The sequence below is a fragment of the Ambystoma mexicanum genome, chromosome 7p (genome assembly GCF_040938575.1).
Source record: "Ambystoma mexicanum isolate Mex_15411 chromosome 7p, UKY_AmexF1_1, whole genome shotgun sequence".
Lineage (NCBI taxonomy): Eukaryota > Metazoa > Chordata > Amphibia > Caudata > Ambystomatidae > Ambystoma > Ambystoma mexicanum.
Genome location: NC_090939.1, coordinates 876,138,587 through 876,162,298, shown reverse-complemented (window position 1 = coordinate 876,162,298; position 23,712 = coordinate 876,138,587). Strand labels below are relative to the sequence as shown.

Genomic DNA, 23,712 nt, shown 5'->3' with positions numbered 1-23,712 from the left:
AGCGAAAGTACGTTGTTTGAGCGCAAGGAAGACTAGAAACACTGCAAACTACCAGTGAGTCTGCCAAAGTACAGTGGGGACCCTGAGGCGTTTTGGTGAACGCGCTGAATAGAATTAGAATGTTGGGAAGTTTCAAAAGTGAAACGGCAGACGATTTTTGAACATTGTAAGAGTGCAGAAAGCAAAGTGGAAGTGAGAATTGTTTAGCAAGTCGATATACCAAGGCAAGAAGAAAATATTAAAGAGGATCTGTAAGGCATTTGAGAGTGCAAAGAGAAGTCCTAGCAGGACAGTACACCAGGCATTTGAAAGTGCAAGAGGAGTCCTAGCAGGGAATTGTACCAGGCAAATTACAAACACACAAAGAGTGTTAAACAGAAATATTGTTTGCGTTAAAAAAAAAGGACGTTTTTGTTGCAAGTGAATTTACAAGATTGAACTGGGTTCATCTAACAAGATTGCTGTGTACCAAGGAAGGCATAAAGAACTGCCAGTCCTAGAGAAATTTGTGATACCTGTTTTAGAATATAATAATATCTGTATTTGCTGAGCCCTAAGCTAATACATATTTGCAATCATAACCCTGTTTTCTTCCGATGTTCAAAAAGGGGTGCATTTGTCAATTTCACCAAACAAATCAAAATAGAAATGTATTCATGGCCCTTTCCTTTAGTAATTACAAAAACATGTTATTGTGGGGAAAACTGGACTTTTGCAGAGGTTATGTTTTAGTTTCTTGGCCTTCGCTGAGACAACTTAAGTTAAAGATTACGAGCAGGTCCTCCCATTTAGCAGAGGAGGAAAACCTGTTTCACTATAGCTTCATTTTGGTGGTTAATACTGTGTAAAGGCTGACAGCACTGAGCAAAGGTTAATTACACATTGAATCGCAGTGTTCAGCCTCTTTCGTTCCGATCAGCCCATAAATGGTCTCTTTTAAAGCCTTCTTAAATAGGATTTTCATTGTTGGAACGACGGGCAGACAGGGTTAAATTGAATGATATCAAACACAAGTCACCGATCGTGAACTGGTGGACAAAGTATACAATTGAGCCATAAGCAAAGTAAAGACTCTTGACATAGCAAGAACATCTGCTGAATACACAGTTTGTCCTACCCAGTTGAGATTAAATAAGGACTGGTTGAATTATTGTATATGTAGTTTAAACATATTTGAGTTATTATCTTTTGCAAATGAATAACAAATGACCTATGCTGATGCAGGTTCAGTTTTGTATAAAAGGTGACTGGTCGTGGTTGAACCTGAAGTCCGCTCGAGTTTATTGTATGTATATATTAAAATTTGATTTGAAACTCTGTCTCAGATGCTCTATTTTGTTTGAATTATAGCGCTTAGAAGTCTCACCTGTGAAAAATCCAGGTGAAGGGAAACTCCCTCTGGAATTAAGTTATTTTCCATTCTTGAGAACATTTACGTTCAAGCTATTCTATTTTATTAGAGAACAACCATTTAAAATGCCAGATCATAGAAATTTGCCTCGTCACTTTTTTTATTTTGTTTTAGTGTGAGTGTGAGGATAGCATGTTTTGGACACAAGGACGGCTCTTTGATTAATGACATCCTGACCAAGACAGTTCCTTAGTTTTTGGTTATAGGTAGGGAAGCTCCTCTTTAGAATAGGGTCAGAGAGGCATTTCCCCAACCTTTTTTATTTGAATAAAAGTCTATGACCAAAATATGACAGCTTTGTGTCTGGCTTTTATTTCTGACCCGTCACAGCACCTCTACCAAGCGCTGCCCCAATTATAATATCATAGGTATAGCTAGCAATTAAAAGATGGGCTTGTTTATCTCTCCCCCTCCGAGGCACACTTACTTTTATGACCTGCATGGATATCACTTAGGACATTACTTTCTGAACTGTTGACGATAGGTCCGGCATTAGCCGAGTCATGCAAACATTCTTTTCAATTTACTAAACAGATTAGCAACTTAGATGAGGAGCAATATGGAGGCGGTGCGAATTGTATACCTATATTTTCATTATGCAGTTCAGGGACTCCTGATAGCTGAATCCAGCCGATAAATGACTTCAAGCCCCATTTATGCTTTCAGCATCATTTGTTGTAACTGAGGAGTGCGGCAGGCCGAGAGACCAGTCGTGCCCGTTCCAATCATCTGCTCTTCCGTACTAATTAATATTCGGTTCAGAGAGAATACCCCAATCAGTTTATAAAATGCTGTATGTAAAGGTTTGCAAAGACATCCTCAAAAATTGAGGGCCAATGGATTCTAAATTGAGAACAACTCTGAAAGATGAGGGATTTTCAGCTGGCTCCTAATGTCAGCCCAGGTTGGACACATAGTCCCGCCAGTCGTGCAGCGCCATCTTGAAACAGGGAGCATCTTCACATTTGCAGACATCCCCTCATGGGGCTCTGGGATGACCATGCCTTTTCTAGGTTGTATCTCGTCGTCATTTTCTGGGTAAGGTCAGATATCCAAGGTGTCCCAATCTAGAATGCACACAGGCTCTGGAGTGTCATTGCGCTCTAGAGGAATATGCTGCCCTGAAGCATAACTAGTATCGATAGATTGGCCTCTAGAACCTGCCCTACTAGAGCAGCTGCTGTAGTGCCTCTCCCGCCAGTCCCTGCTGGGATCCTCAAGTGCTGGTACTGCAGTTTTCATGCCTGGCCTTAGAGAATCGACCTTTACCGCCGCCTCCCATCTCTCTGTTCCATTCACGTGGTCATATTCCAGGACCCGATGAGTGAGAAAGTCCCAGATTTAATGGCCTTTTCTGCACTAAAGCCACAGCCTCTCTATACTGTGCTTTTCCCCTTCTTTTTCAGTTAGAACTCTAAATACTGCTCCTAGGGTGGGCATATTCACTTGGGTGGTGGCAAAACAGCACACTGTCGAAGGCAGAGTGCCACAGGTGCTATTTTCTCTGTCCCTAGACCGTTCATTACAAACAATGGTCAATTGTCACCCTACATCCAACGGGTCAGCACAGGTGCAGGAGATCAGTCTGTGGGCTAATTCATCCTTGATGTTATCTCAGTGGCCTTTGCGAACGTGAGCTGCCATAGCATGCCATGCCATGCACCTCCCTCTATGACTTGTGGGATGCTTGCTCCATTGCTTTCTGAAGCTAGGTCCTTGCTCAACAAATACCCTAATAATCATAGGTAAATAGTAGAAAAGAAACAGATGCATCTTATACTCTAGGCCCAGGTGCTTCTTATTGTGGAGAATCCAGGGCGAGCTAAGGGTGCATTCTGACAGGGTGGTGTTCTATGGCAAAGATAATGGGCATCTAATAGCCCCCCAAATCTGTCATTCCAGGTCACCTTCAGCTTCCTCTTGCTTTAGCTCTTTCTCCCTCCTTGCCCCACACCACCGCAACTCCCTTGCTCTCCAGGATCAGAAGTCCTCCATAGCCACCACTTTAAATCTGCACTACTCCACTGTCCCCGACGACCCTCTGCATTGTATACAATTCCCTGGACATACCCAGTACTCATGGACTCTGGTCTCTTAACTCTTCCCGGACACCTACAGGTCAATTACTTTTTACCTCTCCCTCGTACGGGCGGCACCCAATTCAGGATTGCCCTACTGTTTTCTCTTGCAAGTGTTTCTGGGCGAAACATCGTTTCCCTCAATAAAATGCGACACATTAGTACACAGTACAACTCACTGTGTGCCTCCACTGACACACGCTGAGCCAAGTCCAGGATGTCCACACCACTTCCGCGACGCCATCTTAGTGAGTCTCAAACCGTGGATTTGTGTGGACTCTATCCCATGGTCCGGTGCAACATAAGAGTAACGGTCGTACCTTCAGGAAGATCAAAAGCTCCAATAGATGCAGAGAAGAAGGGAAGCCAATAGGGTGCAGGAGAGGAGCAGCCGGAGCACAGAGAGCTTGGTCAGGTGAGCCATGCCAGCAGAACTGAAACCATTTGTGATGGTGTATTTCTTCACATGTCCGTAGTCACACAAACATGTATTGACTTTCCCCTACATTTTGTCTTCTTTCAGTTATGTTTTGACACATGTGCATGACATAAGATGTGTATTGCTGTCTGCTATTAGCCATGGCACACACCCCCACATTATGCAATAGAGTATTTTCTTTGACTTTCGAATGCAAGAAATGTATTATGCTATCGCAGTGACTTAACATATGATGTGATGTGATATATAGTTGCTGGTACGTATATACCTTCACAACAACAGAAAATGAATATATGGGAACAGCGTCTATCACTGAAGTACAAGTTCAACAGAGAGAAAAACAGAATTCCATATCAGCCTAAGAGTTTAAGAAGAACCATCTTCAAAGTGATTATTCAATAATCTCTTTAGAACCATGTGCATATTGTATACAGTTGAAAAGTAAACAACTACTCTATGGTGTAGACTGACAAGATATCTCACTTCAGAGATTTGTGTGAACATGCAGTCAAGTCAGGGGCTTGAACCCCCAGTGCTTCATCCTTCCGAGGACGACATTGTGGATTACTACACTGGGTAATGACAACACTTGTTATTGCAGTGCTTAGGAGAGGAGCACACCGTGAAACATTGCATACAATTTGCTATATCGTATATTCGTATACAAACAGGAAGTGTGAAGAAGTCAATTGTCAGAATCAGGAGGGGGGGTTGACAAAGAAGTTCTAGAGAAAAGCAGTGGCCATCAGCTTCATGTTTTGGGAGAATCCACCAGAGCCCCTCTTCCGTCTCCTGCCTCCTTTTCAATGGCTCATTGTGGGGGTAGAAGACCCAATGATAGTTTCAGAAGCCACACAGCAGTTTTGGGATCGCAATAATGAAAACATGCGGGCATGTTATCCATAGCTCCCGCCCCCTCTCCTCCATCATACTGGAACAGTTGGAAAAGAGCCCTATGTGGGGCACCAGGTATCATCCCAATACTGCATTGAGTGTATGAGAGACGATATGCACTCAGACAACCGTATAGAATGTACCCTAGCACAGAGGGTGGAAGGAAGTCTGCACACACCATTGGACATCATAGAGCTATAAGTGAAATCTGACAAGAGCAGAGTGGCATCAAAGGAAAAATACTGAGACTTACTGAAAAAATATGCAAATACTTAAAGAATAAGGATTTAACTGAAGTAAGAAGTGTAAAATGTAATATGAATATGAAGAAATTGTATATGCAAAGAAGAAAGTAATCTGCTGGTTAATAAATGTATACATGCAGAAACGCAAGGAAGATGAGACATATAGAAGCTTGCTGCAGAGGAAAACATAACATGACTACAGCAGACATGATGGAAAGATGGACGTTGGACTCATATTAAAACCAGTCAAGCTACCTCAGAGACAGACCAGGGCCACAGAGTCAGGAGACGCTTGAAAAACAGCTTTTTTGAGGAATGAACAGGATTCTATTGGCCTGGGATCAAGGATACTACTTCACAGAATAATTGCAAGACACAAGGGGAGTCAAAAGGATAAGCCATGTACGCAACACACATTTCTCTTACATTAAGCAAAGGAGAAAACAGATGCGGAAAACCCATGTAAGATGGAAAAAGCAAGTGTTTAGAGGCCTAGAAGGGTAATGGCATCCAATTCAATTGAATAGCAGTAAATAGAAGGTTGAGATGGACAAATTTGTGGTCTCCTCACACGTGATTCAGAAGTTGAAAACAAGGGCTATTCATTAAGCGCAATTGAAGATAATAGTGTACCTACACTCCCTCGAATGTCCCAGAGCAGAGAGCAGGCTTTGAGGTCAACTACAGAGGAGAAGCCTTGGCTTGGGGCCTGACCAATGAGAGATGATGGACTTATTGGGAAAGTGGGGAGTAGTCTGACCTTGTTGTGGCACCTGAGTTTCTTTTTGCTTACGTGCTGCTAACGAGCCAAAAGTCAAAGGTTGGGAAAGCATGCCAACCAATCAGAGGGTCTATATGTAGCAACATGATACACAATGTTGCAAAAACCAACCCGCTGTCATGTTTCCGCTATAATCAGTATTATATGTAGTTACAGGTAGTCCGAGGCATATCCACCAGATAAGGGGCAGCCAATTAAGTTATTAACACTTAAATATACTATAGGTACATATGTTCCCTTAACCAATCCCTCCCTTCAATAGGTTTTAGTTGGTCCCTAAAGTGCAACAATGAAGGCAATTCTGGAGAGCTGGTGCAAGCAGGGAAAGTAAGAAAGAGCAGATTGAGCAATGTCCTGAGAAGGGCCACCCAGACCATGAAGCACTGCCAAGGGCCGGCTGGAGGCTGCTGCCCAGATCCTGACAAGGGCCAAAGAGCCTGAAGGAGAGAAGTTACTTTCCAAACCGGCTATGGGTCATAACCATGACCCTGTTGCAAGCCAGTGAACCTGTAGTCAAGACCGTGGTGCACTGGGGAGGACAACAAACGCAAGCCTGGAGTAAGCTGTAGGAAAAAGCATTCCTGAACCTGTAGTGGGTTCAAAACCTGGGACAGCAACCCTTGGCTTGTGTCTGAGAATACCTTCAGTCTGAAAAGCAGCCAGGCAGAGGGGTGGCAATCACTGCTTGTAATCTGTTTTGGTATGCCATAAAGCCAGGGCGAATTGTAAGGACGTGTTGGTAGGCGTACGTTCGAACTACATGCGTGAAGCCAGGGAAGAAGACCTACTACATGCAAGAAGCCTAGGAAGAAGGCCGGCTGCCAGGTTAAAATATTTGAGCCAAGGGGTAATTAAGAGACCTTTTTCTTAATCATGAAACACACCAACGGCAAGCCAAAGAACACGTGACGGAGAACTGGAGATATAATTAGTAAAAGAGATACTCTAGGGTAATACAGGAACCAGCCAATCCCAGATTTCAACAATACCTTAAACACATTGGCCCATTCACAAATGTTCTACTCCTCAGGGTAGAAAATCATTCTAAAAAAAGCTTTTTTAAAAATGTATCTTGTAATAACAAATTAATAACTAGGTGTGCAATTGTCAGCATATAGCTGATACCATACAGCGACACATTTCATATGTTTGCCAACATAAATATATGCATTACTTCAGCACAAAGATTATAATTATAATTGTTCTTTCATAACGTGCTAAATACCAGTGACCAGATTCTACATTCTGTGTTTGGACCGACAGATAAAATGGTGCAACAGTGCACATATATAACAAATTCATCAACTCCCATATATAACATACAACCCACTAATGTTGGACATGTACATTTCCGACAGTGTGAACACATTACCCTATTTACAACATCAACAAGGGTCCATGTCGAATGCTAACACATTAGCAAAACAGAAAGGTGATGGCTGGAAGGTTTTGAATTAATCATAACCACGGGCAAAGCTCTGGGCAACCCTCCAGACTATCGTTTTTCAGCCTGCCAAGCCATTGTAGATGGGGAAAAACCATATGCAAATCAGGCTTGGTCCTACCCCAAAAGGGGCAGTCCAGCCCGAACTGCTAGGTCACATCCCTTCTGCACGAGACCACAAGCATCCCCAAACATGTTTCGGCCTTGTTGGGCTAACACATAGCACTGATCACCTGTAGTTTAGCATACGCTAACCCAACATGTTTCGCACCTCCTATTTTACAAATAAATGCAGGAACTTCATCAGGGAGAGAAAAAGGCTACTCTAGGAGTTCGACCACTCAGGCACTTCAACTCTCAACTGAACTGGATATAGCCAGCTGTGAGCTATATCCAGTGAACTGGGCTTTTTTGTACAATAAGGAATCGGACATTTGGACCTTAGCACTCAATGCTATTAGATCATACTGCAACACTGCCATCCTGACTCATTTAGACAAAGTTAGAGCCTTGGTAGGTGGCAGTTGCTATCCGAGGACCTGACCCGGTTGAAATGTACCCAACCCTGGGCCCCAACATAAGAAACTTGGACAAGGACCACCCACAAGAGGAACATTGTGAACCTTGCCTCCTTTTCAATCGCTCATTGTGGGGGTAGAGAGAGTCGAGAGTTCTGCTTTTCTATCACTGTAATAAAGGCTAAGATTGTATTATCAACATACAAAAATACAAAAATCAACACATAATCAGGGATTTAAATTGCAAACGTTGAAGACATGCCATGTCATTTTACAATGTATATATCATTTGTAACCTTTGAGAATGGCGATAATGATTCGGATGTTAAGTTTCAATCATCTCTTCCATTATAAAGGAGCTATTTACGTTGGCTATAATGGACTCCTATTGACTAATTTATGGTACAACAGTTTTGTATATTAATTGTGTCGTCTGGGATGCTAGGGCGCATAACAGAAAATGGTGGTCTTTTCCAGAGGTTCTGCTCCTCAGCGAGGCAGCAAAGCTGAAATATCTCCGCTGCAACCCCACAGTAACAGCCGAAATACCAGGAATGTTGAAAATAACCCTCTGAGACGTTTGCAGCGTGTCAGCTGGCAACATGTCTTCGATTCAGCGCAGTGGGAGGGTTGCAGTCTCAATTTTGTAAAGGATCATTGTTCCAATAGTGGCTGGAGCCCTTGGGAATGCTTGGCTCTGAATCCTGATGGGTGTGAATCCATGCAGCCGACAGTATATTTCCTGGGTCACAGTCTGGCAAGTCTAAACACCAGCCCCTGCAGGGAGCAATTACAGGTGCAGTCGCCAGAGCAGGAAAAATGGTCTCGTATGCCTTTCACATGCAGTTGAACAGCAAGGGCGCGGGCGGAGGAACTGTCGACCAGAAGCTCACAGTTTGAAAGCAGCAAGAGCCGCCTACCCAAAGTTAAGGTCGTCGTGTAAGATAGCCTCAGATTAACATTGTTTGGGTGATGCAACTGAAGCCACTCCCGGTTCCCATCCACATGGTCCTGTAATTAAAATGCTACTACTTGTGTTTGTAAAACACATACAATGTACAAAACCAACAACCAGATGAATCAACAAGTTACTCTCTTACCTGGTAACGTTCTTTCGATGGGATGGTCAGACGACATATTCCATATCTATGACAGTAATCACCACAACTGTGCTGCTTCGGAAAATCTTTCGCCGTCTGCGTCCTGCGTCGATGACGTCGATACGCCGTCCTCGAGGGCCGCCATTCGAGCCGACGTCACCGGATGTTATAATTAGGATGCACGACGCCCATAGCCTCAGTTGTTTTTTCCCCCAGAACGTGTGGCACCAATCTACTGCCAGTATAACCACAGAAAGCCTTGCAGAAACGTAAGCTGCAATCGCATAAGAAATTCTGTAGCGGGGTAAGCAGGGAGGGAGCGATATGGAATACGTCGTCGGACCATCCCATCGAAAAAACATTACCAGGTAAGAGAGTAACTTGTTCTTCGAGGGGATTGGGTCCTCCGACGTATTCCATATCTATGACAGACTCCCAAAGCAGTACCAACGTAAGGAGGTGGGAAATGAATTCGAATATACAAATGTAATAAATGTCCAATCAAATTGCAGAGTAAAGGACCGCCTTGCCAAAGGCCAGATCCTGCCCATGGGAAGAATATAGGGAGAAGTGACGTACAAAAGTAACAGATGTTACGAATAGGAACACCCCTCTGCAGAACAGTAGAGGCAGGCATACCCCTAGTCGAATGGGCCCGTAAGCCTACCGCAGGTTCCTTACCGGTCAGGCGGTAACACTCAGAAATTGCCAAGATAGTCCATCTAGACGAAGTCTGCTTAGTCACAGCTTGTCCCAAACTCCCCTTCCAGCGTAACCAATAAAGAGCTGGTCGTCCACTCTGACCCGGGACATGCTTGAAATGTTGAAACTTAAAGCTCTCCTAGGATCCAGCCTATGGAGCCTCTCCTCTTCCTTACCAGGATGTGGAGGACGATAAAATGCCGGAAGAATAACCTTCTCGCTTAAATGAAATTCCGACACCACCTTCGGAAGAAAGGAAGGATGAACTCGAAGGACAACCCTGTCCTTATGAAACACAGTGAAGGGTGGCTTAACTGAAAGTGCCTGTAACTCACTCACTCTGCGAGCGGAAGTAATCTCAATTAAAAATACAGTTTTATGGGTTAACAGTCTCAAAGGACAAGAATGTAAAGGCTCAAATGGAGCACCCATTAGAAACTTGAGAACAAGGTTCAAATCCCAACCGGGCACCTGGAAAGGTGACGGAGGGAACACATTAGTGAGCCCTTTCAGAAACTGAGAAATTAAAGGAATTTTAAAATAAGAACACTCCTCAGACGAGCGCTTAAATATGGACAGCACTGCCAGGTAACCTTTTAATGGTACCCACTTGCAAGCCCCTGTGGGCTAAAGAAAGCAAAAAAGACAGAACCATAGGAATGTCGTATGAAAAAGGATCCACATTCTGAACCCTGCACCAGTCGCAGAACTTTCTCCAACGGCAACGGTACAAGGACTTTGTTGCTGGCCGTCTGGCCAAAAGCAACACCTCCATCATGTCTTCAGGGAGGTCCCAATCCTTATACCTCAACCTTTCAGAAGCCAAGCGTGAAGGTTTAGGGATCTGACCTCTGGATGGAGAACCTGACCCCCCCCCCCCCTCCCGTGAGAGCAGATCGGAGGAAACGTGTACAGCAGTGGGAAAGACCACTCCACTACGAACGCATCTCCTAAGGCTCCTCTTGGAGGAAATTCCCGCAAGCAGAACCTTTCGCACTTCCGGTTGACACTGGAGGCGAAGAGATCCACTTGAGGCGTCCCCCAAAGGCCGAAGATCTCCAGGAGAATCTCCTGAGCCAACTCCCACTCGTGAGAGATTGCGCTCTGCCTGCTCAGAGCGTCCACCATCTCGTTTTCGTCTCCGGCCAGATGAACTGCCGAGATCAAAATTTCCTGCTGGATGGCCCAGAACCAGAGCTGCATCGCTTCCATGCACAAAGGAAGTGACCCAGCCCCCACCTTTTTGTTGAGGTAGTGCATGGCCACTGTGTTGACCATCAGAATCAGGACATTCTTTCCTCGCACAGTCGGCAGAAAAGCCTTCAGGGCAAGCCTAACGGCCCACAGCTCCAACAGATTGATATGGAGTCTGGACTCCAACAGAGACCAACGACCGCTGACTGTCAGCTCATTGGCATGAGCTCCCCATCCCGTGAGGGATGCGGCTGTCGCGATCGTCACCTCCGACCAGGGTAGCCAAAACAGAGCCCCCCTCATCAGATTGCCTTCGACGGCCCACCACAGAAGGTCCTGGGCGACCGAGGGCGGCACCTGAACGGGGTCTGACATCCTGCCGGAAGACTGTGACCACTGAAGCTTGAAAGCCCATTGCAAAGATCTCATCCACAACCTGGCCTCTGGCACCAGAAGAATGCAGGATGTCATGAGGCCGAGCAACCTCAAGAACTCGAACGCTGGAAGACTCTGGGCATGCTGAAACTTGTGCACCTTCTGCTGAATGTGTTGAGCCCTCACCTGGGGAGGAAAACTCTGCCCCAGGGACGTGTCGAGCACTGCTCCGATGTACTGGAGCCGCTGTGTCGGCGTCAAGTGGGACTTGTTTAAGTTGAGGGAGAAACCCAGCTTGTGAAGGGAGTGGCAGGTGACGGACAGATGATCCAGGACTTGCTCTGGAGAGCGCGCACTGATCAACCAATCGTCCAGGTAGGGGTAGACGTGAATCCCCCCTTTCCTGAGATACGCCGCCACCACCGCCATGAGCTTGGTGAAAACCCTCGGGGCACAGGTCTATCGAACGGCAGGACCCGAAACTGAAAGTGCGAGTCACCAACCGCGAACCTCAGGTACTTCTTGTGCTTGGGATGCATCGGCACATGGAAGTAAGCATCCTTGAGGTCGAGAGACACCAACCAGTCCTGAAGTTGAAGGGCCTGGAGGACTTGAGAAAGAGTAACCATCTTGAACTTGTCCTTCCTGAGGAGCTTGTTCAACCCGCGCAAGTCCATGATGTGTCTCAATCCCCTGTCTTTCTTTGAAATCAAAAAATAAGGGGACTACCATCCCTTGTTCCTCTCCGCTACAGGCACCAGAGATTCCCTGGTGGATTATCGTGAGGCCTCTGCCGGAAAGGAAGACAGTAGCTGTGGCAATGATCTCCAGAACCCACACATCTGAAGTAATGGCACGCCGTTCTACAAGATGCTGCGCCTCATGACTGAGCTGAAGCGGCTGCGGCAGTGCCTGAGGGCAAAGAGGCAACTGCTTGCGCGTCCTTGGCACCTCGAGTACCTTGTTTTCCACCTCTGGCACTCCTACGGTTGCCCGTTTGACTTGCAGCTCCTCTCGATTTACTAAAGGACGAGTAATACCGAAAGGAACCTCCCCTCCATTGCTGTCCCCTAGGACGAAAAAGCAGAGGTTGGCGAACTGCAGCGCTCAACGACTTAGCTGCAGCTTTGGAGGTCTGCAACCTCTCAAGACTCTTGTCAGCCTTGCTGCCAAAAAGATGTTCACCATCAAAGGATATGTTGAGGAGCCGGGCTTGCACATCAGGAGCAAACCCCGACTTCCGCAACCATGCAAACCTGCGTATTACAGTGCTTGCCGCCATGGACCGGCTGACGCAATCAACCATGTCCAGACCCGACTGAACGGATTCACACATGGCATCCTTGCCATCCTGCACAATAGCAAGGAAACCATCCCGTTCCTCCCCTTAGGGAATACAGTTCCACAGAATGTGCGTGAAATGAGACAAGGCACAAACGGAGTTGGCAGCCTGAAGCGCCATACCCCCAGAAGAAAATACCTTCTTCGCCCAGCCATCAAAACGTTTGTCGTCCCTATCAGGAGGGATGGTAGGGTACAACGCCTGCTTTGCTGGGGCCGTAGCCGCCTGCACCACCAAACTCTCCGGAGTAAGGTGCGTGGTCAAGTAGCAGGGGTCGCCACTGGCTGGGCGATATTTCTTCGGCAAGGACTTGCTCACTGCCGGGAGACTCTCCGGAGAAGTCCAAGCCACAGCCACCCTTCTCTGCAAGGCCATATGGAATGGAAGCACCGGGTCAGTTGGAGGACCTTGGTCCAGGATATCAGTCAGGTCATCCTGCTGAAAATCTCCAGGGGGAGCAGACCACCCCAGGTAATCCGTGACCCTCGACATGAGGCGCTGGTATGAGGATTCGGCATGCGTGCCAGGCTCCGGCCTACCAAACTCCACCTCCGGAGAGGTGTCTAGACCACTGGCGTCGTGCAGCGACTGACGCAGGTCCTCAAGTTGACTATGACCAGAAACAATGTCATCTGGAACCCCTGCAGGAACCTCACCTTCCTCAGACCCCTCATCCACCTCGGAAATATAATCCAGAGGCTGGAAAGAGGGAACTGAAAAAGGAACAAAGACATGTTTTGCCTTAGCCAAAGCCTTTCTGGGGTTCCCCCATACTACGAGGCATTCCCGACAAAGCCGCCTCGAAAGGCGTCGAGGGCGTCAATGGAATTGGCGTTGACGTTGAGCGCGGTGCCAACAGCTTCGACAGCGTTGACACAGGCCTCGAGGGTGGAGCCCCGAGCGTGTCTCTCGACGACCTCGTCCTCAGATGTCAAAGTCTTCCTCGAAGACTGCACAGGTTCTCGCGGTCTCGAGGGCGTCGAGGACCGGGACTTGGAACGGGCATGCCTAGAGCGACCATCCTTGTCCGACCAGGACCTCGAAGGCGCCCGGTGGTCGAGACGACTGCTCGAGCCCGAAGGCAGACGAGCGGTATCTCTAGCACAGCCACGACCGGTGTCCTCATACGACGCGGACCGTCCGGAGCCCTGCGATTAAAAAATCACCAACATCTCCTTTCGGAAGGAAACCCATTCCTCAGGAGTGGAATGCTAGTTGGGACAAGCAATCCGCCGATGGGCGGAGTCCTCGGAAGAGGACGGGGAAGGCGACCTGTGCCGGCGTTTCCTGGAGTGCCTCGACGAGGCAGAGGCATGGCGGGACAGACTCCCAGACCGAGAACCCCCGGACTCACGACGACGATGCGGAGAGTCGCCCCTCGAATCGTCCGTCGAAAGACCCGTGGAATGCGACTTCCGGGGATTGGCCACCTTACGGACCGACAGCTTCTTCTTACGCTCCCGAAAGGCCTTTGTTGTGAGCGATTGGCAGTCGACACAGTCGTCCGTATCATGGTCCTCCCCGAGGCACCAGAGTTGTGCGTATCCATTAGCGACATCTTGGACCCGCACACCCGACACTTCTTAAACCTCGGACCGCGGGGTGGAAGAAGCCGAAGACGACATGCTTACAAGTAGCAACGAAGAAACAGGTTCGAAGAACCGAAAGAACAGGATTCAGTAGAATCGCGGCGCGCCGAGATCTCCGAAGCGAACACGTTCGCGGAAAAAAACGAACTGAGGCTACGGGCGTCGTGCGTCCTACTTATAACATCCGGTGACGTCGGCTCGACGGAGGCCCTCGAGGACAGCCTATCAACGTCATCGACGCAGAAAGATTTTCCGAAGCATCACAGCTGTGGTGATTACTGTCATAGATATGGAATACGTCGGAGGATCCAATCCCCTCGAAAGTTGATTTTCTGCGCTAGTCAACTTAACTAGTAATGCTTTGTTGCTGAAAATCCTACCCAGGTTTAGGGCCCCAGCTGTTGGGAACAAGCACAACAAAATCTGTGAATTGTTAATATGTCTTAAAACCTCCTCAACCTCCCTTATACGTGTGCTGAAATAGTTCAACCGTACAGGATACATCACGAACAGGATACATTATGGATGACATCAACGTCTCAAAACCTTAACTGTATATTTCAATTGAATGATCCCTTTATTAAACACAACATGCCATACTCTACACTATTGCAGCGTGTATTTTGCGTTACTGTGTGCGTTTTGAAGTTTAAGTTCTATTGCCCTAGGGCTCTCAATTTTCAAAGTCAATCGGCAGCCCAGGTTTTCATACACCCAATACCCTAATGTCAGCTGGCAAGCAACCAAGTTGAAAGTATGCAATAGTTCAAGCCGAAGTACGTGTTTTGTACACAAGACTGACAAGAATGGAATCAAAATGTTCCCATGAAAATTTGGAAGAGGTGTTGCTCAATGGTGAATAGAAACAGAAGTTACAATGCTTAATGTATGCAAACCTTGGCTGCTGACTGACTAATGCAAGGATGTGGTTGCACAGTGGATGCCAAGCGATTGCATTTAATGACGCAGGTGGCGCGTTTATGGTTGCTTTGGAAAGTACAACTAGAAAATGTTGGGTTTGTTTCGTATTGTGCTGCAACAACACTGTCCCTTTAAGAATGATTTTTTTGAATGAAGAACCTTCTCAAAACATTCCCAAAAATGATGGACCCGGACAAGGGCACGTATACCTAGCACTGGGCAACCAGATCGACTCTTGATCCAGTCGGACTGATTGGTTGCTAGGAGAAGAACATTTTTTCAGAGATTCGCCATTGTGGCCTGCAGAAATTTTGGCAGGGTCCAATACGACCCCGTGCAGCAAAACGTTTTAAAAATGGCATATGGTTGCCATCATGGGGGTTCACCGGCAACAATACACCCTCCAAAACAGAAAAAACATTTTTTTCATATTCAAAGAGACTATGCCCAGTGTCTGCTCCAATCACCATCAGTCACACATGCCATGAGCCCTAGGTCTAGCAGAGCGTGTATTAATTAACATAGCCATCAGGCAACCATACTGGTCTACGAACATCAGGGTCTAGGCCCCAGGACATGACCACTGGACCAAGGTGGTGGCATAGGATCAGTGGGGCCACCGAGTTATGGCTGATTTACCAGGTTAGTGGCCCAATTTTGATCCAAAATTTATCTTGACGCGATGATTAACCGTAGTGCACTGAACCACCGTTTTATCACTCGATTGTATAGAGATGGTTAACGTTGCACTCACTGCTGAAAATATCAAGTGTGCCAAGAGACGGATGCATAAGTTCCATCACAGATAATAATTCAACAAAAGTCAGAAAACTCTTAAATGTTGCGGAATGTCAGCGTCAAGGTGGCAAGAAAGGCTGTTGCCGCAGCCCTGGAGCAAGCTACATGCTCTCATGCCTGTGGGTGGCTAGTGTGGGAACCTAGCCCTCATTTTATCACGTCCCTCATCCTTGAACTTATTGGCGATCTTAACAACCCTGTGTCATTTTCTAAAATTGAATCCCCCCTTCACTCGAAATGTGCATTCCTCTATTGCTTTTCCAAACAAAAATCAAACTCAATAAATAACTATAAATATACTTGATTAAAGAAAATCATTAATGTTGTTCGCACTTCACAGCCACTGTGTACCATTGCGTAATAAAAGAAAGAATACCTTTTCAGGTGGAAGCATGTCGTGGTCGACCTCTATGGATCTTGGCCTCAGCTTTATTGGTCGGTCTTTAAAAATATCCCCAAAGCCAAATCCCCTGATCTTCTTAGCCTGATTCCTTTCGCCGGACAGCGTCCCGTTGGGCCCGTCTGATTTTGTGCTGCTTGAATCGCCGCCATCACTCTCCGAGCCGGCTGCATCTTTCGAACCTGAGAAGCAAATCAACATGAAGACATTAGTCTTGCGGTAAAGACTCACAAAGTGAGGCACGTGGCATTGCTTCTTTAAAGGTCTGACCCATTTGAGGCCCCTTATTGACGGCATCAGAGAAACCTGGTGTTAAACAAGGGTGATAACGGCGAGTCCAATAACTCAGGTCCCTTTATTGTTAAACACACCAGATACTCCACCTCATAATCCCACAGTAACGCAACTGCCAGAGGGTTAATAATTTCAAAGCCATGCGTAAACCCAAAGAACCATCCCCCCTTTTGACTAACCCTCAATTTCTGTCAACTTTACTCACCATGCACAAATGTAAACCAGACACTTTAACCTACAGAGCTTCAAAAAAAAAGACTATTCTCAGAGTCAAACATCACAAACGCACACTCCAACTACGACGGACATCCTCAGCCTCTGCCCAAACCCGCCAACACTACAGGTCCGAAGTCACCCCTCTACACACAAAAGACGTCCATGCCTCCAACACTTTACACCTAGATAGCTTACAAGCTTGCAGAGCGCACGGTACTGCCTCAACACAAAGGGCAGCAATCTTCCCTTTTCCTCTCCTCCAAACTAACTAAACCCACCCCCCAGGGCTTTAAGTGGGATAAGAAATAGAGGGAGCGGCCCTCATTTGGGGGCGTGGCTTGTGGGATGGGCGTGGCCGTAAAAATGTACACAAAGTATAGTCATATGTAATATATTTTGTGTACTTCAAGATGGCTTGAATAGTACATAAACCATAGTAAGGTATGCACACAAATATATAGCATTTATATATTTGTGTGCGTACCTTGTGGTTTGTGTACTTTCCAAGCCATCTTTGTTAAACATTTCTATATTTATAAAAGATGGCTTGAAAAGTGCACAATTTAATCCATCTTTTATAAAGCTTTACCTACGGACAAAGCGGCAAAGCTTTTTAAAAGATGGCTTGAATTATGCAATTTTCAAGCCACCTTTTATAGACCCCGAAACAAAGGCACAGTAACTTCCTCTGGTGAACCCTCGCGCGAGAGGTCACCAGAGGAAGTTCCAGTGACTGACAGAAGTGCTAGCCAGCCACAGCGATGGTGTGGCTGGCTGACACTTCTGTCCGCTTGCCTGACCTAATGGCGGGACTACAGGGGAACGCCCCATAGCACCACAGGGAAGACCCCGGCTGAACTGATGTTTGGACGGAACACACAAACGCGCATTGCACAGGCCGAAGTCATTAGCCCACCTCCTGCTCTAGACCCAGAGGTGCGGGAATGGGACGAAGCAGCGAAAGCCCGAATGAAGGAATATGCAGGCGGGCACAGGCATCTCAAATAGAAGTAGGAGATTTGGTGGCGAGCCGGCAATCGCTGATACACAAACACACGGCAACATTTCGTGAAGAACCCCTACTCGTTACCCAGAGGAAAGGATCCATGATTACTGCCCAAGGGTCGGAGGGATCTGTCACGAGGAACTCGTCCCATTTCAAAGAGCTTCCACAGGCAGGAGCCAGGTGTCTGAGTGGGAGAGTAACGGCTCATGTGGATTACCAATCAGATGATCCCTATCAAGGAGATCAGTGGGATTCGGATGAATCAGAGCCGGACGTAAGGAAAGTAATCACTGAGAGCGGACCGTCCCTAGGGCGGAATCAGACACGCCCACAGAGGGCCCGGAACAGACCTCGCCGATGGATCGAGAAAATGGACTAGAGGCCCACCAGACCGCCGCCTGTTGCAAAGAATCTGGTAACTGTTTAAAAAGGGGGGAGATGTCACGTTGACGTCTCTGTGGCAACGAGGGGGGCGGGAGGAACAAGGGAAGCGGGGAAGAGAAAGGGAAGTGATGTGGGAGGAGGCGGGGGAAGGGGCAGTTCGTATTGTATGTTAAATATAGAGGACACATTAAAGCTCCATGTCTGCCTCGTTATTGCTGCGCCACCGCTCCCCAGGCCAAGCCGGACCATAACAATCTTGTATTCTATTGAGGGCTCTACCTCCAAGGGGTGTCTACTGGAAGCCATGCCCGGTCAGGTAGCTCAGCTGGTTACGCCCTAGCCTCTGACATGCAGGGCAACCTGCAGTCACAGATTCGAACCCGCCCTTTACCCTTCAGAGCTCGATACAAGGAGGGCTACTACAGGGCCAATAAGGGCGTCTAAAGTTAAAGCGCTTTGCTTAGATGCAGGACGGATCCGACAAGGAGCGCTATATGAAACATGTTTTCCCTGTGAGCGCTACGGCCCACATCAGCAACCGTGCAACCCCATAGTGCACTGAATTAACGAAGGCTGGATTTTTGGAACGTATTGATAAAGACCTGTGAATAGTGGAACAGCAAAATATATAAACAAAGCCTTGAATATTTGGAGTACTCCGATTAACCCAGGCAGCAGAAGAAAAGAGAAATGGTTTAATTGCCAAAGCAAAATATATGCAGCCATTTAAATGATACATCTTGCAACACCGCCATCTTGTGGCTTCTGCTAAGTGATCGTTTGACAAATATGAAAACGTGTTCTCTGCCACAGATGATGCAGCTGGACTTTTTGCATAGTTCAAGTTGAGATATTGCTCGTTATAAGACTCTGTATGTTGGCATGTAGAGGGTCGACCTGTTGTGGGCACATATCGCATAAGAGCGTCAAAAAGTGGGCTATAAAGATTGGCCATATAATAGCACGCCGTTTATTTCGGTAGGCAATGGAATTGCGAGACCATGAGAACTAGTCACTTACCCAATAATGGGAGCAAGGGTGAGGCTTTATCTCTATTATTGGGGGACGGGGAGTCTCAATTATAGGTGGCGTATTGAGAACTTTGCATGCTACTCTCCAAGACCAGCCACTCTCCGATCTTCTGAAACCAGGGATTTAAGTGGGCCGGGGTCAAGCCCTGGCAGTATCTGCGATGGGCTCAGGAGCCAGCACACTACTGGGGCTCACCCTGACTAGCACCAGCCAAGCCGACCTCTCAGGCAGCCATTTTGCAGAGCGCTGCACGTTTACACGGCTGCCTGCAGTTGTCAGCATCTCGGATTAGAAACTTTTTTTTCCTAATCCGAAATGCTAACACCTGAAGTCAGTCGTGTAACGGAGCAGCGCTTCGCTAAACCTGCTGCCTCTTTATTCAGAAACAGTAGGAGGGCTGGGTTGGCCAGCCTATCCTTTTGTTTGTGAGTAAAGAGCCAACATGCGGCAGGAAGCCCATTAACCCTGCTTGTTTCTGAACAAAGGGACATCAGGCAGAAGGCCGCCCATTGCATTCAAGGAGCCGTGTGGTTAAAGGGTTGCCTGGGAGGGTCAGGTGGTAATATGGTATACGTTTATCTATCCATTACTATCGATGCTTAATGCATACAGTGGAATGCGTGACATTGTAGTCCCTTGGTACTGCTCGTTCTTCGTGCTATTTGCACTATTTAACCAGCTAACCGAACAGAAATGCACATTGCAATTAATTACAGTTCAGGACTGGCAAGATGCCACATACAATAACTACTGTGAATGCTTACTAATGGGTAAGTTATAATTAGCAAATGTAATCATTCATAATAATAATAGGCTATACTGTTTAATTGCACAGCATCGACTTAGTCGAGATATTTCAAATGAATCGATACAAAGTCGAACGCTGGTGCATGGTTAGTCCAGGTAGCTTAACTACGTGGCTAACGCCTAGACGTTAATATAAACAAAAAGGAAAACGTTTGACGACCGGCGCTTAATACGTCACGCGTCGTGACGTAACAATATAAACAAACCGAAAAACATGGCACCCGTGATCAGACCACACAGAGCGTGGTTGAGGCCTTCAGTAAAACGGGGACTCTTCTTTCGCTAGACCCTAACGCTAAAGTTAATGTGAACATAACGAACATTTCAGCCATTTACATGTTGGCCGTGCAATGGAAATCTGATCCATAATGCTCTCATCATGAAAGAGACTTAATAAGAAGCATGTGTTTGTAAGGTGAGGAGTCATGCACTGAGATAAATCATGGTACCCATCACCATGGTGAAGGGCAATTTGAACTCTGGTGGGAACTGCGTGCCAATGATTATATTAGCACAACGGTTTCAAAGGGCAATACGCCATGATTGGCACATCAAATGGTACCCAATATGGTGATGCTAACCATTGCAGAGCTTCATGGGTATGCAGTCTCTTATGGTTTAGGTGCATGGCATTATATTTAATAGTGGAAAGATACAGACTCTGCAATTAACATGCATAGTGCTATGATGTAACAAAAGCGCACAGTAGTAATATGATCACGTGATGCACCAATTATTCCAAACTTCGTTCGACATAACTTAGGCCTTAAACACACAACAGAACGTGACCACAACATTAATTTAAATCCTTACAGTTCAATGTACTGTATTGAGTTAATGCAATCTGATCGTTTTTTCTTGTTTTCCTTACTTAATATTTACTATCTCTATAATGACCCCCTCAACCATCCCTCCCAACCCTCTTTATTCCTCTGTCACTTGTGTTAATATATTGATGAATATGATTTGAATATTTTATTCTCAATTTTGGGCCTGTAAATACATGTAATGTGTGATGTATTAACACTAGAGATGCATTAATGTTGAACAGCAAATTAAGCCGTGACACAAACTGCATGACACTGTATGTAATTTAGTCCAGCCTAGAGAAAGACCAAGTATTGGTCTAAATACATGTCGGCTGAATGGGCAAGTGCAAACTGGCACTTTGAATGAGAATAAAAAATTGAATAAACAAGTCCATTGATAATTAACTAACCAAGACTTGCTTTATGAACTACTCAACAGATTTATGACTGATCTGATTTATCAGGACATGCGCCAACCAGAGGTGCCAGTGTAATTTCATTATTTTTGAAGTCACTCTGCCTTCATAAAGTCATTTTTTCTGTTACAGCGCAATGGAAATAATTCCTTTATGAAAGCAGCGACTACAGAAACACATTTCTTTTTGAAGTTCAAGGTCTCCCTCCTCACCTATCGACATTGAAGTCTCCAGGCTGGAGGCCTCCATGTCATGGGGTGGGGGAGCCCTATGACTTCCAAAAGAAATAGTTTATTTTTAAGTCACTCTGCCTTCATAAAGAAATTTCCGTTATGGCTCGGTCCTTTAACGGAAATAATTTATCTATCAAGTCAGAGGGACTTTAAAAAGAAACCATTTCTTTTTGAAATAATAGGGCTCCACTCCACCCCATGACATGGAGGCCTCAAGATCCTCTGCAGATGACGGGAACAAGCGTTTCTGGCTGCTGCACAGAGCCGAAGGCCTCATTCCCTGGACCAACAGATTACAGGTAAGCATTTATTTTCTTTAAATGGGTGTGTGCGTGTATACATGTATTTGATGTAATGTGCATGAATATATGAGTGAATGCATGATGTGAGTGGTTGCCTGGGTGAGCCTGTGTGAGTGTATGGTGAAAGAGTATACACTTAAATGTATGGGTGGCTGGGTGTGAGTGTGTATGATAAATGGCATGTGTGCTTGTGTTCAGGGGCACAGCAAAACCTACATTTCAGGGGGTGAGGGGTAACCCTTCAAATGTTGGGAGAGGTGCTGAATTCAGGGGTGGTGGGGGAGAGGCAATCATATTTGTGTGGGAGCATCCAGCTTCTTCTACTTTACTTTAAACCATTTATAATGTGCACCATGGACCTGTGCCTTTTTCCTTCTTTGGATGGGAGTATTAGTACTCCCCATTTTTTATTTTCTGGGAGTATTTGCCTATTTTTAGGGAGTAAAAGTGGCCGATACACCCCTTCTCTGTAGGGGTGGGTGTTATCTTACAAAGCAATTTCAAACGCTCTGGCTTTTTAGCCACTTTTTTTTTTCGCAGAAAGTGTGCTGTATAATGTATTAAAACATATATTTATATATTTGTCCTAGGGCAGTGTGTGGCGTACCCCTGCAGCAGCACGTTCATGCGTATGGTGCAAACGTGGTAATGTAGGCCGGCCCAGAGTGTGGCGCGACCCATGATCTGTTGCCGAGCTGGAGGGCCCCGAGCATGGCTCCCAAAGGGGGGGGGCACCACATTTTGTGCTACGCCACTGGTGGACCTTTTGATTTTCCCTACCCTACCAGAAGCTTTGAAGTGCAAGATGAAAGTTTGGAATTCAGAGGATCATGTGATCCGAGCAGGGACGTGCCCGTATGCTTCTTACACTCTTCTGGATCTCAAATTGAAAGATAAAGGCGTTTACATAATTTTCCCCTTACAGTAATTGTGTTTGTGCAACTCTACTTTACGTGTGAAAACTGATTTTTAAAATGCACTTTCTTTGAGGTTCAACAAGTACTTTCTTGCAGGTCTAGGGCTTCCTGGTCAAAGGACATCTTTCGAAGTTGCCCTCGAGTTGAACTTCATTTCAACGTAGGATTATAATTACATTGTAGTTAATACCAAGTAGACAATTCTCCCTTCCTGATAAATGAAATTGGGAATCATAAAAACACTGTTACCATTTACCCATTAGTGTGTTCTTAGGATAGGAATGCTTTCCAGGGGAAGTAGAGCAGGCCGTGTGCCTGTGGATTTCTGTAGTTGATGTTCCCTTGCAGCTTTTCTCCTGCTGGCAATTTTGCTCAATGGAGGCGACATGCCTTGCAGTGTTTAAAAGCCAGTAATGCAATTTAAAGCGAACAGAACATTTTAGAAGGGAAGAAAATGTGTTCTCTTCAGCTATGTGCCCAAGGGCCCTGCAGCATGAGTACCCGCAGTGAAGGCCACAGGTAAACAGGTGGTCTGGGCGGTACAGCAAGTTCTGAGACTTTCCTCTGCTATACACAGGGGGTGCTGCAGTTAAGGGTGCCAGGTCACCCCCCATTGTCATGAAATTACTCCTGCTCAGCGGGAGCACATGGATGTGTAGTGGTTACAGCACCTACTCTGCCCCACACTATTACCAAACCAGCAGTAATCCCAATCACAAAGGTGAAACAGACACAGCCCGACAGGTATACCCTCCTTCGAGTCTTTTGATTTGATAGGTTATTTATAACATGCTTAATACCCAGAGGTTTCTAAGCGCAGACCCAATGATCAAACCTGTGTTGCTCCATTGTCGTCTTGCTTCCAAGGCGAGCACGTTGCTGCTGAGCTATCCTCCCGAGTTTGGTAAGTAGGAGTGAGCTGGTGCAGATGCAACATAAACAACCATAATACGGTGGTACCAAAATAAAAGTACGTCCAACCAAGGCTCTAGAGAAATAGGAACTTTCATTAAAACAAATAGTGCGCACAACTAATTAAAAACACCAAATACCCACTACTGTAAC

The 23,712-nt window shown here is 46.2% G+C and overlaps 1 protein-coding gene across 1 annotated transcript in view; it reads right to left on the bottom strand.

Moving 5' to 3' along the window:
- The window catches only part of SH3KBP1 (SH3 domain containing kinase binding protein 1), a 1,496,599-nt gene that overhangs the window by 499,254 nt on the left and 973,633 nt on the right, over positions 1-23,712 (bottom strand). Inside the window, exon 6 of the mRNA XM_069637105.1 lies at positions 16,208-16,413. Coding sequence (XP_069493206.1) covers positions 16,208-16,413 — 206 coding nt within the window. The remainder of the gene's footprint in view (positions 1-16,207; positions 16,414-23,712) is intronic.